Source organism: Haemorhous mexicanus, chromosome 5, assembly GCF_027477595.1.
Source record: "Haemorhous mexicanus isolate bHaeMex1 chromosome 5, bHaeMex1.pri, whole genome shotgun sequence".
NCBI classification, from domain to species: domain Eukaryota; kingdom Metazoa; phylum Chordata; class Aves; order Passeriformes; family Fringillidae; genus Haemorhous; species Haemorhous mexicanus.
The window spans coordinates 42357500-42372891 of NC_082345.1; the positions used below are offsets into that span (position 1 = coordinate 42357500).

General features: G+C 40.4%; 1 protein-coding gene across 3 annotated transcripts in view; it reads left to right on the forward strand.

Annotated features, from left to right (window-relative positions):
• GRIP1 (glutamate receptor interacting protein 1) overlaps positions 1 to 15392 on the forward strand; it is a 307820-nt gene that overhangs the window by 289695 nt on the left and 2733 nt on the right. For all 3 annotated transcript variants that reach the window (XM_059846957.1, XM_059846958.1, XM_059846959.1), the window contains 5 exons: positions 1227 to 1380; positions 3176 to 3376; positions 5761 to 5872; positions 8461 to 8694; positions 15069 to 15215. In XM_059846957.1, coding sequence (XP_059702940.1) covers positions 1227 to 1380; positions 3176 to 3376; positions 5761 to 5872; positions 8461 to 8694; positions 15069 to 15215 — 848 coding nt within the window. The remainder of the gene's footprint in view (positions 1 to 1226; positions 1381 to 3175; positions 3377 to 5760; positions 5873 to 8460; positions 8695 to 15068; positions 15216 to 15392) is intronic.

Here is a 15392-nt window from a genome sequence, read left to right on the forward strand (position 1 = left end):
TGTCTTATGTGTCTGTTTACTAATCTGGAGCCTTCACCACACAGCAGTCACATTTCCCAACCAATACCTTTCCTAGAATGTGGGACTGTGTTAATATCTGCCAGATTGCTGGAAAATGCTCACAGCTCTGTAGTTACACATTTGAGGGAGACGGGTCTCGACTGATTTATGGAAGCAAATTACCCTCTTTAGAGGGGTGGCAGCAGTGATAATAGTCATCAACAAAATAACACTTCCTAATCCAATATGCACATCAAAAACCACCAACTACAGAGCTAAAATGTAACATATCAAGGTGCAGTATATTACATATATATGTGTTATATATGTGTGTGTGTGTGTGTGTGTACATACATACATGCACACATACATACATCTATATATAATGTGTATATATTATGTATATCAGTTCTACCATAATGGATTTTGCTTACTAGATCAGCATCAGCTTGTGACCCATTGATCCATGTGTTCTTCTTGATACATCACTTGGAAGCTGCTTCCTACTTGGAATTCAACTTACACCTGGTTTCAGTTAAAGAAGTAGTATTGAAGTAATACCTGCTTTGCTAGTATGATAAAAGCGCCCAGAAATAAATTCTGCAGGTCTAAAAGCCATGTGATGCCACTTAGACAGCATGGAGACACTTAGAAATGGGTGACAGAGATGGTGTATATTGGTTCTGGGAATGTGTGCCCATTGTGAGACAGGCCTTTCCTGAGCTCTCAGAGCCTTAACAAAAGGGCACATGAAAAGCCAAGTTCATGTGATTTTTTAATATATTTTTGGAAACTTTTTTCAATACATCTGAAGCAGTTTTCTCAATAACTTACCTTTAATTTTGGACATGTTGCATGTGACCCTGTTAACACATATTTAACACATCCATAACATGTGATTTATTTACTGCTGTTCAATCTAGGATGTTGAATTGGAAGTTGATAAATTGTGGCAGTATCTAGAGCTAAATATAGAAGCAGCTGAGACATAAACAGTAGGAGAACAGTGTTAGATATATTTAAGATTTTGCTTTCGGAGGACTTTCACAAGAGAAACTCTAGAGCATACATAAATCCAGGCATAATCTAGGTCAAATAAGCTGGCTACAGAAAAAAATAAGGTAACAATGACAAATTCAACAGTTCCTGAGAAGCCAGCTTCAGAGGTGTCCTTTCCTGTCATTTCAGCATATGCATTGCTGCAAATTAGTAATTCATCTTTTTAGGACACACCTATCAGGCTTCAGGATACAACTTCAACACCTATGAATGGAGGAGTCCCAAGCAGGGCAGTTTGTCCCCTCCAGGCAAACCGCGGAGCCACCCATTCCATGATCCGGGGCTGAGTGACGACGAGTGGGACCGACCTGCAGCAAGCACGTGAGTGCCCAGAGGAGTGTCTGCTCCCTGCCTGCAGCTGCAGCAGGGCCTCAAAAATAAGCAAGCACTTGTTGTCTTGAATGAAATGATGTTTTTCTAATGAAGTTATAGCGGCTCTTCCTTTAAATATGAGACACGGTATACTTAATGAAATTTATTGGGGTGGATTAGTGGTCTTCATGGAGGATTATGATGCCAACACCAAGACCTATATTTATTTCAAGTTACTTCAGCCTATAAAACCCAGCACTTATCCCTTAAGAATAAACAAACAAAATTAGGGCATTTCCCTGGGCAAGTTTCAGAAAAAATCCGATCTGTTTTCCACTCCACAAAAATAAACTTACAGATAATGTGGCTGAAGACAACTAGTGTGTTAATCTTTTGTCTTCTATGAAAATTCATTTTGGTTTGGGCAAAGAAGCACAAATTACAGTCTTCTTCCATAAATGCTTGAGACATTCACATTTAGTAGGAGTGATTCAGTAGGAGTAAAAAGTGGTCCAGGTACAAATGTCTTGTCCAAACTATTGGTATTTTGCCATGCATTTATTCCTTCTCTCCTGAGAAGAAAATCTCATTTTCAGTTAATTTCTCTGTGACAAAAGCACTTCCTGAGGAAAAAAAATTTACTTCACAATTCCTGGAGATAGTGAAAGACCCAAAAATCTATCTTCTATTCTAAGTTTTCTTTTCATTTGGATTTGTTAGGGGATCCACTGCAGAGACTTGGGTAATTTCTGCCAAAGAACAGTTCTTCCTCAGACGTGGGAAGACAAGACATCACAGTAAAAGAGATTTCTGTGCTCTTTGCACCCACCCTCAGGACCTGCAGACATGCATGTCCTTCAAGAGAAATACACTTTCTTGATGTGCCAGAACAGCAAGCCTGAAATCCCAGTCTGTGAAATATTTAACTTTAGTATACAAAAAACCCCCTCCTGGTGCCTTTATAAACATACTGGGTAAGGAAATCCAGGAGGTCCAGTCTGTAAGCTTTGAAATACAAATCAAGGCGAAGATTAGATGCTGCTTTCAGAATGTGAATGTGAATGACAAACCCTCTGATACAGCCCCTGGCTTTGTGGCATTTTGTCTGGAGACAAGCATGGCGAGATGACAGCTAAGATACGAGCAAGTGTGAATTCTCAGTCCATACCCAGCTCCTCTGGTCCCTACTGCAGAAGCACACTGGCAGTTTTTGTAGACTAGTAGTGGACAGTGTTTGATAAAGGAAATTAGATAGTTTTCTTCATGCTGCCCATTCTTGGTAGCCTAATACTTCTAGTTCAAGAGGGTCTTTATCCACAGTTACAGCCCATCTTTTGTTTCTCAAATGAGATGCAGCCATGGATTCCAGAACACCTACTGTTATGCAGCTATGTAAGTAATGGGCTGAAAAAGTTGATGAGCAGTGAATCAGGGAGCTGGATTGTAAAATACAGAATCTTCTAAATGAAAAGCATGTGTTCTATTACCATTTTAAAGCACTGTTCAGCAGAAAGTATGCACATTAAAGAGTCTTGTTCTGCTTGTCAGTGTGACTTACGTCTGAAAGATACAGTACAAATTAAAATAATGATTATTTAATGCTGTATCTGTAAAATGGATGGGGCCACATCTCATGGTGCTGCTATGCCAAGTGCTGGAGTGTTTGAGAAGGCTATGTCTGTTCTTCAAGCCTGTTACAGGAATCCTCAGAAAAAGCACCATTTTTCTTGTAGTTCTAGCTAAACAACTTCTCTTCGTCTCTAGCTGTAGAAAGTAATTTTTTCTTGCCTTTTTTTTTGTGTAGCACAGCTTCCAAGAATATGTGGCAACAGAAGGAGACTGAGACATTGGGAGAGAATCAAGAAAACCATTTAAAGCAACCATCTGTAGAAAGATCAGGTGGAGAGAGCATCAGGAGTGTGAAGAAAGAGGGAAAGATGTGGAAAGGTGCCTCTGGAGGGCAAAAGAAAGGTGGGGGACAGCTGGAAGAGTGGAATACTTCCAGGTAGGAAACCAAAAAGTGCACAAAAGTGAGATCCAGCTGGGCTGAGGCAGAGGTGGGGGGCAGGGGTGTGAGAAGACAAGGGAAGAAAGGAAAATCAGTTGAAACGAGAAAAACAGGGTAAAAGCAGAAAACACCGCATTAACTTGCTGTTGATTGACAGGGAAATTTCAGTGGGCAAGCAAATGAAACCAGAGAGCTTTAACCACTCTCTAGCCTGGTGTCTACCTATCACTGGCAGGTAGGACAAGTCTGTTACAGTTCTTGCTCCAGAGAAAATGTTTAACACAATAAAACATCAATGCTTAGAGGAATGAGTCTGCCAGATCCAAGAACCTCCTGATTAAAAAAACTAAAAACCACAAAGATTTTGTCTCTCATATGGGAGTAAGAACCAAATCATAGATACCCATGTCTTCATTATCTGTCCTACAGCCTTTCCTTCAGACTTTTTATGTATCTATTTCTGACAGCTCTTTAAAAAAGCATCAGAAAACCAAGTATGTTCATTGTGGATCAAACAATATTTAATATTATTTAAAATCAATCCCTCAGGTTTTAGATAAAAAAGACATCTAGATAAATTATTTTGATACCTCTTTTGGTTTTCTGGTGTAGTAGCTCAGCTACAAATTACTAATGTGGCTATAATGAAGGTGCAAAAGTTGAGATTTCACACACCAGGAGATAAGACTCAGAGAAAGAGGAAAAGAGGAGAGGAGAGCTGAAAAAGAAAATGCTTCCACTAAGAAGTCCAGACATAGAGGCATCATGATTTTCTATTTCACAGAAGTCAGAGAAGAAATGGACCTCCAGTTCTAGGAAATCCAGGTTTTTCTGTTGCAGACAATTGCCTCAAATTATCCTGTTCATTAGCTTAAGTTCCATTTGGTATCATTAATGTGCAATATAACAAGAGATATTGTAATGGATAAATTAATCTGTATTCAAAATTGGCTATTGAAAGAACTACATAGATTTATTGAAAAAGCTCATTTCAGAAGCCAAGGATCTTTCTAAAATCATGTTTTAAATACTTTCTTGTCTTGCCTGGGAGGAATTGCATCTGTGATCTGAGTAGGTATTCTTGCCATTGCTGTATCTATTGCAATATCTTAGAAGAGACAGTGATGCTAGGTGGAGAATCATTGCAATAAGAGATTGAAATGGCTGACCATTGTCTGCTTGACTGATTGTAGCTGTAAGAAAGCATCTCTGAGGCAGAGTATCATGTGTGTGAAGCATTCAAGCTTTCCTCCCTTGTGCTGGGCAATTCTCCTATTTAAAAGCTATTCTGTAAACAGAATTACATTCACGCTATTCTCAGTAATACATTGTTTGTCAAGCAAGGCCTCAGATGCTTCCATAATAGTGTTTGCTCTGTTTATGTGCTCTTAAGCACCACTAGCTGCAGTCCATGGGCAGCTGCTCCAAAGTAACAGCTTGCTGCCACCAAAAGGGCAAATTGTCACTTTCCTTCCTCGTCCTTGTTCCCCTGTGCCTTTCACATAATCAGCCCTCTCCCACGCAGCAGCTCTGATGCTTCTGTGAACCTTTACTGAGCTGCTTCCCCTTGCTAAGGTAGAAACCCCTCCTGCTTCCCTCCCTGTACACACACATACACTGTAAAGGTGTTGCTTTGGGCTGTGTCACCGCCGCCCAGAGCTCTGGTTCTTATCAGACCTCACTTGCTGAGCAGCTACCCTAAGCATCACTGTTACCAACATCTGCTCAAGAGTGCTTTTAATAAGGCTTTGGGTGCATTTATGAAACACCAGAGACCTAAGTTTCCATGCAAGACAGTGGCATCCCTGAAAGTTTCTCTGTGTTTATGTATGAAATGATTGGAGCAGTTTATATTATGGCAATCAGGTGGGCTTAAATTGATAAATGCAGTTTAGGCTGAAGGAATCCACTAAAAAGCACCACCAAGCCTCTTTTGCAAAACATTGTTTGCAAACAAAAGAGGACTCTTTCCATATTGCCTGGGAGAAGTCTGTGAGGTTGAAAGGTTTTATTGCAAATATTTGTTGCACGGAGCAGCTCCGCACACAGCTACTGGTTGAGTCATTAATTTCCATAGGGAGGCCCCGGGTTCAATCCAGTAAAAATGTGTATTGAATTATTCTTGGAATCCATTTATCTCCTTAGTGAACAGCTCGCTGCTCAGATCCTGCCAGCTGCTAGTGACTGCCAGGTTATGAGAAGGCTTGTCTGTCATGTGCTCTGCATGTCCATCCGGCCTCTCCTGGTCAGCGACTCTTCCCCACTCTCCTGCATAACGTTCTGTCATTCACCTTGCAGTCTGTGCCAAGGCACGTGTGTAATATATATTTTTAGAGGGGGGGGAAAGTCCACATTTTTTTAACTTCTCATTGTAAATCTAGCTTCACAGGTACCCATGATAACACCGAGGCTGACCAGGAGGAAAATTTCTGGTCTCAGGCTCTGGAGGATTTAGAGACCTGTGGCCAGTCAGGAATTCTGAGGGAACTAGAGGTAGAACAATCTTAACCTTTCTTTCCAATTATAGAGAAATATAATGGTTTTGGTTTGGTTTACATTCATTTTATTTTCTCCTTTTTTCTTTTAAGTTGCACTAATCACACCAATTCATTTAAAAGCTTTAACCCCTCTCCACAGGACAAGGCTGACAGGCGTCTGTGTTTGAGAAACATGACTCTCTTGGTACCTACCCTTTACCTTTATATTTTTGCTTGTGCAGCTGCCTCCCCTGCCCCTAACCAGAGCTGTTTTCTTTTGTGCAATGCAACCAAAATTCTATAAACATGTTCACCCCAGTGCTTTTGACTTGCAGCTTCTGCTGTGCATAAGCATTGATGCTGTCTGTACAGGCAGCAAATGGCACAGAACTTCTAAGTGGGCATAACCTCTCTGCAGCAATACATTCCACTCGCTGGCAGACCCTTCATGCAGCTTTTCTTAGCATGTTGTAGGTTGTCTTTTAAATTGAAACTTAATTTGTTTAAGATGAACATAAAAGAAAATCAGCTTCTCAAAATGTTTACCTATAATCGTACCACTCTGAAAGAAAAAGAAGCTGCCAATGTGAGAAATGTTCACTATGCAGCAATTTCTTCACTTTGTAACAAATTTTCGTATTTCATCCTTAAGTTTATTACAAATCTAACCATGCTTTGTGTTAGATTGTGCTGAGGGCATCGGGGGAAGAAAACAGAGACAGAGTAACTTGGGAGTCTTTAATTGTCTAATCACCTTTTCTCTAAGTTAACTAATCAGAACAATTACCCTTATACTACCAATTAAAGCTACAGAATGAAAGGTCCTAAAATATTTTCTTTTATGTTCTTTTAAATTCCTGGAGCTGCAAAACTGGCAGAATCTCATTTTCATTTTTATGTTATATAAAGTCCTTTAGCAGCCAGAAGGAATGTGAATGGCATAACTGGGTGAAAGTTTTTCAGTTCAGATTAATTTACTTCCTCAGATTTATGGCTTTTATATTGCATGTTTGGGTAGCAAAATGTGATTCTCGTATATTTGTTACTGAAAACCAGAGAAATGTAGGAGAAAATGTTATACTGGTTTAATTCCATAGTTAGATATGGTTTAGTACTGCAGGCTTCCCTTGCAGTTTTCAGCATTCAGAGCATAATAAAAGGATATGGAAATAGATAATTCCAAAAGAGAAATAGGTCATCCATGCTGACCAGAATTCAGTTACCTCAACACACTGAATTTTCCTCAGCCCTTCATGAAAGTGAAATTCAGGACTGTAGATGTACCATTTATAGCATTGCCTCGTTGCAAAACCCCAGCTCTGAAAAGAAAGCCAGACTCATTCAGTGTGACAGGATGCTGAGAGTGGCCATGTCTCTCCTTTATGAGGTGCCATGGCATAGTCAAGGACTCCTTATCATTTTTCATTTCAAGGTCTTCAGCCAAAGAGCAAAGAAGGCTGTTGTTTGCCAAGTCCTCTGGCTGCTTTTGCTCCATCAGCCAGTAATATCAGTCATTACTGAGCACAAAAGAGTGTTCTGGCTACAATCCATTATCTTAGAGTGAACGTAGTGCTGCAGCTGTGAGAAGGAAGGGTGACAGACATGCTCACCAGAGTTATAGGCAAACATTTATTTGTCTGTTTTGTCCTAATTTTTTACTTCTCCCATTCAGGCAGGCTGTCTGCATCCAGTCCCAGTCAGAGTTCAGGTTATGGTCTTTAAATTTCCCTTTCCAGTTGTCCATCAGAAGAGATAATAGATAGGAAATTCAGCACACTCTGTCCCCAGAGTGGCTGTGCCAAAGTGCATGTATATGCCTCCCATTCTCCAGAGCAGAAAATCTTTCCCAAGGGTGAAGGCTCATTGCTGTGCATGGATTCTTTTAAAGTTCAGTCTGTTCCACCCGGTGGGAGAGATGACTCCCATCATCATCTTTCATGATTTCATGTATTCTTGCATCTAAAACAAAAGGCTTTTACTGAGATTAAAACCAGCAGTGAGACCAGGGCCAGTATTAGTGCTGAGCTAAGGCAGCCACTCTTGCAGTGTGCATGTCATGCAAAGTTTCTTTCCAGGCAGTGAGCTCCCCTGCTCTGAGTTTTCCCCGAGCTTGGGGTAGCAGCCAGGCACTCTGCCCATGCTGGCTCTAGAGTTCTGCTGGCTCACATATTTTTACCTTCCACACACAGACTGAATTGTAAATGCCTTCCTGTAGTTCCAATTCCAACAAATGCAATTATGCCACAACTTAGATGTTGTTTTATGTGTAAAATATTTTTAAAATAAGCAATTGCACTACATACTCTTCAGTCTGCCAGGGGACTGGCTTACGAGCACAGCAGTTCTGGCGCTCAGTATTTTAGTTTGAAATGCCATCTGAAAACTTTTTCCCATAGGATTCATATATTGTTATTGTGTTTTGTTGTGGTCCTTTATTTTATAGTGACTTGCAAGCAGACTGAACATCTATCCTCTTGCCTTTTGCTGTGCCCTGAGTGATTGTGTTCTAACAAAGAATAGAGGTGTTTTTCCTACTGCTGTGAATTAACCGCTTGCTTAACCCACATTCTCTGTTACAAATTAACCTGTTCATTAATGCTCTAGGCCACAATCATGTCAGGAAGTACAATGAGTTTGAATCATGAGAACCCACAGCCTCGTAACCAGCTGGGAAGACAAGCCAGCTTCCAGGAAAGAAGTTCTGTAAGGCCACATTACAGTCAAGCTACTCGTAGCAACACATTGCCATCAGATGTGGGGAGAAAGTCCATGGTTCTGAGAAAATTTAAGCAAGAAATGAAAGAAATCATGTCACCAACTCCTGTGGAGTTACACAAGGTCTGTAACTTTTCTTCTGACAGCTTTGAAATAATATATTCAGCACAGGAACTCTAATTATATGGCAACACAGTAAGCACTTTTTATAATGACTCCACAGATGTAATTTGGGGGCCATGCATATTAGTTCTCACAAACACATTAATGATAGATCCTTGTGGGGGAAACAAATGAATAAGATGCATCCTTGTCTGCTATTTCATTTTACAATAAATCCTCAAAAGGCACTGCTCTTTTGAAAGGAGCATCCACTGGTAATTTGAATTGACAGGACCAATAACTCTTCTCTGCAAAATGTGTTCATTAAGAAAGCAAAGTTTAATTTCTAGAAAATACATTTCTTCAGGAAATTACTCAGGAGGGTTTGGGGCTCCCATAGGTCCTTTTTTAAATTAACATTCATTTTGAATCAAATACAAGAGATTCAATGTACATAATATGAAATGTTATTTCAAATTAGGTATTGCTTCTTTTGTCTTTAAAATTCCTTTGCTCTAAAATGGATAAATAATCTTCAGACTATGCAACTTTTCACTGCTCAAGATGGTTGAAATCACTCAGTGATATGGAGGTGGCACTGCACTCTGAGCCAGTACTGGATAAAGTATGTTTGGGAATGCACAGCAAACACCTGGCCACTTTAGGTCTCAGTCCAATGAGGTCATAAGAGCAACCAGTTTCCAAAACTTTGAGGGACATTATGATGCTGTTCTCCCTGATGGGAATGAGCATCCCATTTCCTCCACCCATCTTCCTCTTAAAGGTCTGAGATCTTTCCAGAGAGGAGGCAGAACACAGGGAAATTTCATTAATATGTCACCTGGTCATTCTCAGGAGATTTGGGTTGGTTTCTAAGCCCTGTGGATTTGCCTGAGTTTAGTCTGTAGTTCGCTTGAGTTCAGCAACGTAAGGACTTGCTGGGCTTGGGCTACATGAATGTTTATAAAAGGTAGTAGAGAATTGATCTCATATATGGTAAATAAGTCATTGCCAGAGTATATGATCCATAAGGATGCGTTGTGATCGTTTTAAGCTATTCCTCTTTCCAGCTTGATGTGATGAGTGGAGTTAGGTACTGTGCTCAGTTTTTCTGAGTGGTGAATAAATGTGAAATATAAAACCAAAGTATGCCAGTAGGCATTTCACAGTGTGCTCACATTTAACAAAGGCACAGTTCTGGATTACAAAGCCAGCCTTCCACGTTAAAATAAATCATTACCTGGAAAGGAGTCCTCAGATTTCTGTTAGTGAGTCAGTGGTATTCTGTGATAGTAACTAACTGGTGGAGTCCTGGGCAGTAAAAATAACCTGTCCATGAGCTTTCTCTTGCTTCAGCTGATTTTTAAGATTGCTTTGACCTTCCCTTGGAGTAATTTCCAGATTTTGTTCAGACAATATACACAGTTTTTCCCTGTCTGCTGAAGTGATGCTGAGTTTGCTTTTACTGTCTGTTCTGTCACCCAGAGAAGAGTCATTTCCTCTCTAAAAAATCTAAACGTTGAACGTGTACCGAGGATTTTCCAAATCCTTACAGTCATTCAAGAAAAATAGAAACTAGTGACTGGATCTTATGCTCTTATTCCCTAAAGTGAGGTTATATCCCTGTGATACATGCAGGTTAGCCCAGGCAGCATGGACTGCTTTTTATCTGAGCAAGTTCTCACTTGTTATTTTTCATACTGGTCCTTGTGTAGCAGTGTGCCTGCTATTCTGTCATGTATTCATGTTCATTTTTGTATTAGACCTCTAGTGTAACGCTAATTACAGGTTTCTTTGGACAGCTTGTTCAGTCAGAGTTTTCCAGAAGAGCTGCAATGCCACAGGAATGACTTCACTGTCAAGGAAATGCTTTGGTTGAAGTATTTTTCATGTATCCTCTTGCTGGCAATGTGTTCTGCCCTCTGCAGGCAAATGTCTTAATTAGCTGGGCCACTGAAAAATAGGAAGACTTGGAAAAATGTGATGGTATGGGCAGGTCTGAGATACAAGCTGAGGCATACCTTGTCTGAGACCTCCCTTGGCAGACTCTCAAGCAGGTGCCTTAGTCCTGTGCCAGTGAGATGAGTCTGCATCCCTGCTGAGGCTGGGCCTGTTGCCCACAGGTCAGAGCTCACTTTGCAGCAAAGTAAACTGAATTCTTCACTGCTCCTTCTTTCTGCATTGCATTCACCAGTTGCGCTCTTGAACTCTCTGTGTCCTGAGGAAACTAGGACTGAAATAAGTGTCCTACAAATCTCTTCAAACATTTGTTCTAGATGGTTTAATAACATTTAATTTAGCTGGATAGTGTATTGCTATATCAGGACCCAAATTTAATGAATGTCTTTAATGATTTTATCTATTTGGGTAATAATATGGATTAATATTTTTTCTAAAAATCATAGCAGACCATTTTTTAGAAGTTTCATAGAGCACACTTTCCTCTGAGAGCAAAAATATGCACTAGGATCAGATAATTTTTCAATATTATTATTGCAAGTAGTCATTAACCTAAAATTACAGTCAGTTAAAATATCTCAATAGCTGATCTGTGCAAGATGAATGAATTTAAATTAAGCATTTTCCCATAGACTTGAGAGGGAGAAGAGGCCATAGGCACAGACTCAAAATGTATAAGCTTGTGTTTTAAATTTGTAACTATTTAATTGCTTATGAAATATGAATTAAATTTCCAAATCCACTTTCTTTTTCCCTTAGGCTCCTGATGTAAATTTAAAAGTCTAACAAATCACCCAAATTGAGATTTTGCTATTGAGATCAGACCTTCCAAAGAGTTGTGATCAGCAGCACAGATAAACCAGCATGATTTAGGTGTTGTGTGAATTGTCTGCAGTTTTATTCCTTTCAGAGAGGGTTGCTGCAAGTCCAGACAAGGCGCCTGTGGCAGGGCTTTGTCCATACCCATTACTAAATAGAAATTGAGTATTTCAGATAGCAAGGCTTTTATCGGAGATTCCCTTTGAAGAATATATGTTGCCCTGGAAAGAATTAGCCTGAAAATTATAACCCCTTATACAAAAGAAAGTTGTCTGCAGATGACTTCCATCTGAAAATGTGACAGCTGTCAAACATGCAACAAAGTTAAATTGCTACCTCATCCCTGAAGCAAGCATCAGTTTCTTTAAGTTTCAAGCTCCTGTTAAGCACAGCAAAAGTCAAGAGAAGACAGCCATAAGGGAAGCAGGTTGTAAAAATCTAGGATCTGTAGATCTGAAGAACCACAAGCTTCAGAAAATATTTTGAAATGCATAAGATGTGATTGATAAAAGACTTGGGATGATCATTCCCAATGCCCTTCCTTGTCCCCTGCATTGCAGCAACTTCCCACTGACCCTCTACATGTAACCCCTCTTTCATGCCCTTTGTAATTTGAAATGCTCCATTTTCTGTCTCACAAGGTATGCATGAAGTAGCACATGCATTATTACAGACAAGATCCAGGTTAAGGTGTGCTAATGTGCAGTGGCTCTTCCTGTGGGTGTCTAGAGCCAAATTTGTGTGTGTGCTGTTTGCTGATTGCTCACTGAAAGCAGGGGAAAAGCAGCACTGTCATAGAACATAGGAATGGGACCACCAGCCCTGGTGAGCTATTCTCCACTCCAGTTTGTCTTTGAGAAGGTCTTGACTGTAATAGTATCCATATGGGATCTGAAACTTAAATATGTTGACCATATGGACAGGGTCCAGAGAAAAACAAGCCTTATCTCACATCACTGCAGAGAAAACAGAATAAACTGATCTTGTTCTCTCTGGATAGCAACAGGCTTAAGCCTCAGCAAGGGTGATTTAGTTTAGACCCAAGGGAAACTTCTGAAGGACTAGAAGGGATTACTTTAATAGACTGTGGAAACTTGATCACTGGAGATTTGAAAATGTTGGGCAGATCTCTGCCCAACAGGATCAACTTAGGTGCAGTTGATCCTGTCTTAGGACAAGAATAAAGTCTAGATGACCTCAGAGAGTCCCCTGTTTCATGTGCTTTTGTAGTTCATCTGGGGCTGGATTCAGCTCCACTTGACTCCAGTGCCTGAAGAAGGGGAAAAGAAAAGAAGTAAGTGGAAAAGGGAAGTTTCTTTTAAAAAACATTCCACGTGTGCTGGAACAGGACAGAGTATTTCAAGTCTTCTTCTCTTAGGCATTGTATCCCATTTTTACATGAACTTTTCAAGGCTTCTTGAAGAACTTCTGTCCTTTGTGATGATGAGGATAAAAAAGTTACTTTTCTAGAAGAGAATTTGGGTCTTGGTCCAGAGCTAGTTATTTTTCATTTCTGCCAGGAAGTGCACACAAATCTGTCAATAAAATATATCTCTCTGTTTTGTTTTGGTTTGGCTTTTTTTAGTCTTGCAGAATGGTGGTCTTACAGCACTTTAGTAGCAGCTTCAAACACACTCTTCATTAAAGCCATGTTAAACATGCTGTGATATCACAAACAAAAGCCTCTGTTCATAGCGAATTTATTAGAATTTCCCTAGAGTCCTGCTGATAATAGCATCTGTTGATACAAATTAAAATCATTCTATGATTAATTATTGTGAATTTGCAGATAGGTTTTTCAGCAGCTGGAATGCCCATTGACTCCTAAAGTTTATGCAGGGATGGAGGACATATGAGGTTCAGCAAGAAGTTATTTTGGAGGAGGATGGGGGAAAAGAAGGCAAAAAACCTAAACACCACAGTCCCTGCGAAGTATGAAATGACAGCTCATACCCAAAAAAGTCACTGGGAGGAAGAAAACCTTTAGCTTAAGGGGACTTTAGGTGTGGCTTTCTGCTTTGCAGTGCTGTTCAGGGGGAGAAAAACAAGGGAAGAGGATGAGCTGGGGTAAAGTAAGGGACAAACACCACATGGGGGTGTCTGTGCTCCCCACAGGACAAGGCTCTGATGTTTTCACAGCAGCCCCACAATGCACCATCCACATCTACAGAGAAAATGGTGCTACTGCAGCTGCTGCCCTCGTATCCAACTTCTCTCAACTGCTGCCCAGGACAGCTACCAAACTTGCTAGGGAGTGTGATTTCATTCTGGTCAAAGCAGGGCTGATACACCCCTAAACCCAAGTCAAGAAAAAGGCAGAGAGCCCGAAAGAAACCCAAATCCTTTAATCCTGTTTTGAGACAGCCTGGTCTGTTCTGGCATACCTTTTCACACTGGCAATTTAAACAGGAGCTCAGCAGCTTTCTGAAGGCAGCACCAAGCAGTGCTGTGCCCCAGCACTGCTGTGCCTTGGCATCCTTCTGTGAAATACCTACCAAAGTCCTCAGCCTGCTTTGAACAGGACACTGGACTAAAGACTTTCCAAAGTCCCCTTCAGTTCAAATGATTCTGCAATTCAGAAACATCAGGAAGGAATTCAGTGGCTGGTGCACACACAAGGATGCAACACATGGAATATTATTTGTACCAAGCCATTATAAAATTTTGGAACAGTTAATGTCATTTTTATCAGCCAAGGTATGATAAAACCAGTGCATTTTGAATTCAGGGTGATACATGCTGCAGCACTAAAACCACAGGTTTGACTGTGCAACTGTATCTGTGCACAGAGGCACACCACTCACAGTTTACTTGCATGGGTCAGCACCCTTGATGTGAGGGAGCACCAACAAAAAATAAAAACCTAAGCATGCCACCTAGCCACAAAGAAGTCTCTATCTGTCAAATAGCTGAATTCACAAAGCTATCTCTGAGGACTTGTCTTCTGAATACCTGACAAACCTTCTCCTAACTGTTTCATAATCTTCTGTTTCCTGCTTTTTAATGACCACCTCATGGTTATGTAACTGTAAGAACACTGCCTGCAAGCTCTTTCAGAAGGAGCCTTATTTTTACTTCCTTAAAAGATTGCATTATAACTCTTATACTGAGCACTTCTGAGGTTAAGCTTTACAGGGTGGACCACTGCCTGGCCAAAAGCAGGCAGATTAGAGCTTAAACTGACAATAGTCTTTATTCCCTTGATTGCAAGACACACCACCAGTTGTTTGAGGCCAGATCTTTGTACTTGAAGCAAAACTAAGCCATATCTTGTACTCAGATCCTGGCAGCTAGAGAATAGAGAGACAAAACACTAAGAATGAAAAAGTGACACCAGAAAAGGTGGGCTAAATACCACAAATTTCCAGCTGACAAGCAGAAGTGAAAAGGGCTGTTTATTTACAGAAGAATAAGGTGGCTTCTGAGAATATTAACATAATGTCAAAATGGCGACAACTTAAATACTGTAAGTACCAAATGGTAGGTAAGTGATCTCTCTAATGTGGGAAAAGAAAAAAAAATCACCAAAACCATCCTAGGAAGAAAACCTGCCTCATGCTTGTAGAAATGGGGACAAGGGTTTTTTTCTTTCTCATCACATCACCTCTCCCCCACAGGTAACTTTGTACAAGGACTCTGATGGAGAAGACTTTGGGTTCAGTGTCTCAGATGGTTTATTGGAAAAAGGAGTGTATGTTAAAAACATTCGACCAGCTGGCCCTGGTGATCTGGGAGGTTTGAAACCATATGACAGACTCCTACAGGTAATGTTTCCTGCACTGTGCAGGTCTAGCATGAAGGGACATGACATACTGATTACCTTGTAAAAAGGTTTATAACCACACTGGGGGGTATTTGGGTATGTGTCTTTGGAGATGTGATCGTAGAAAACTGCAGTTTTGCAGTTCTGTTACTTGGAACCACCCTGTAATCTACATTGC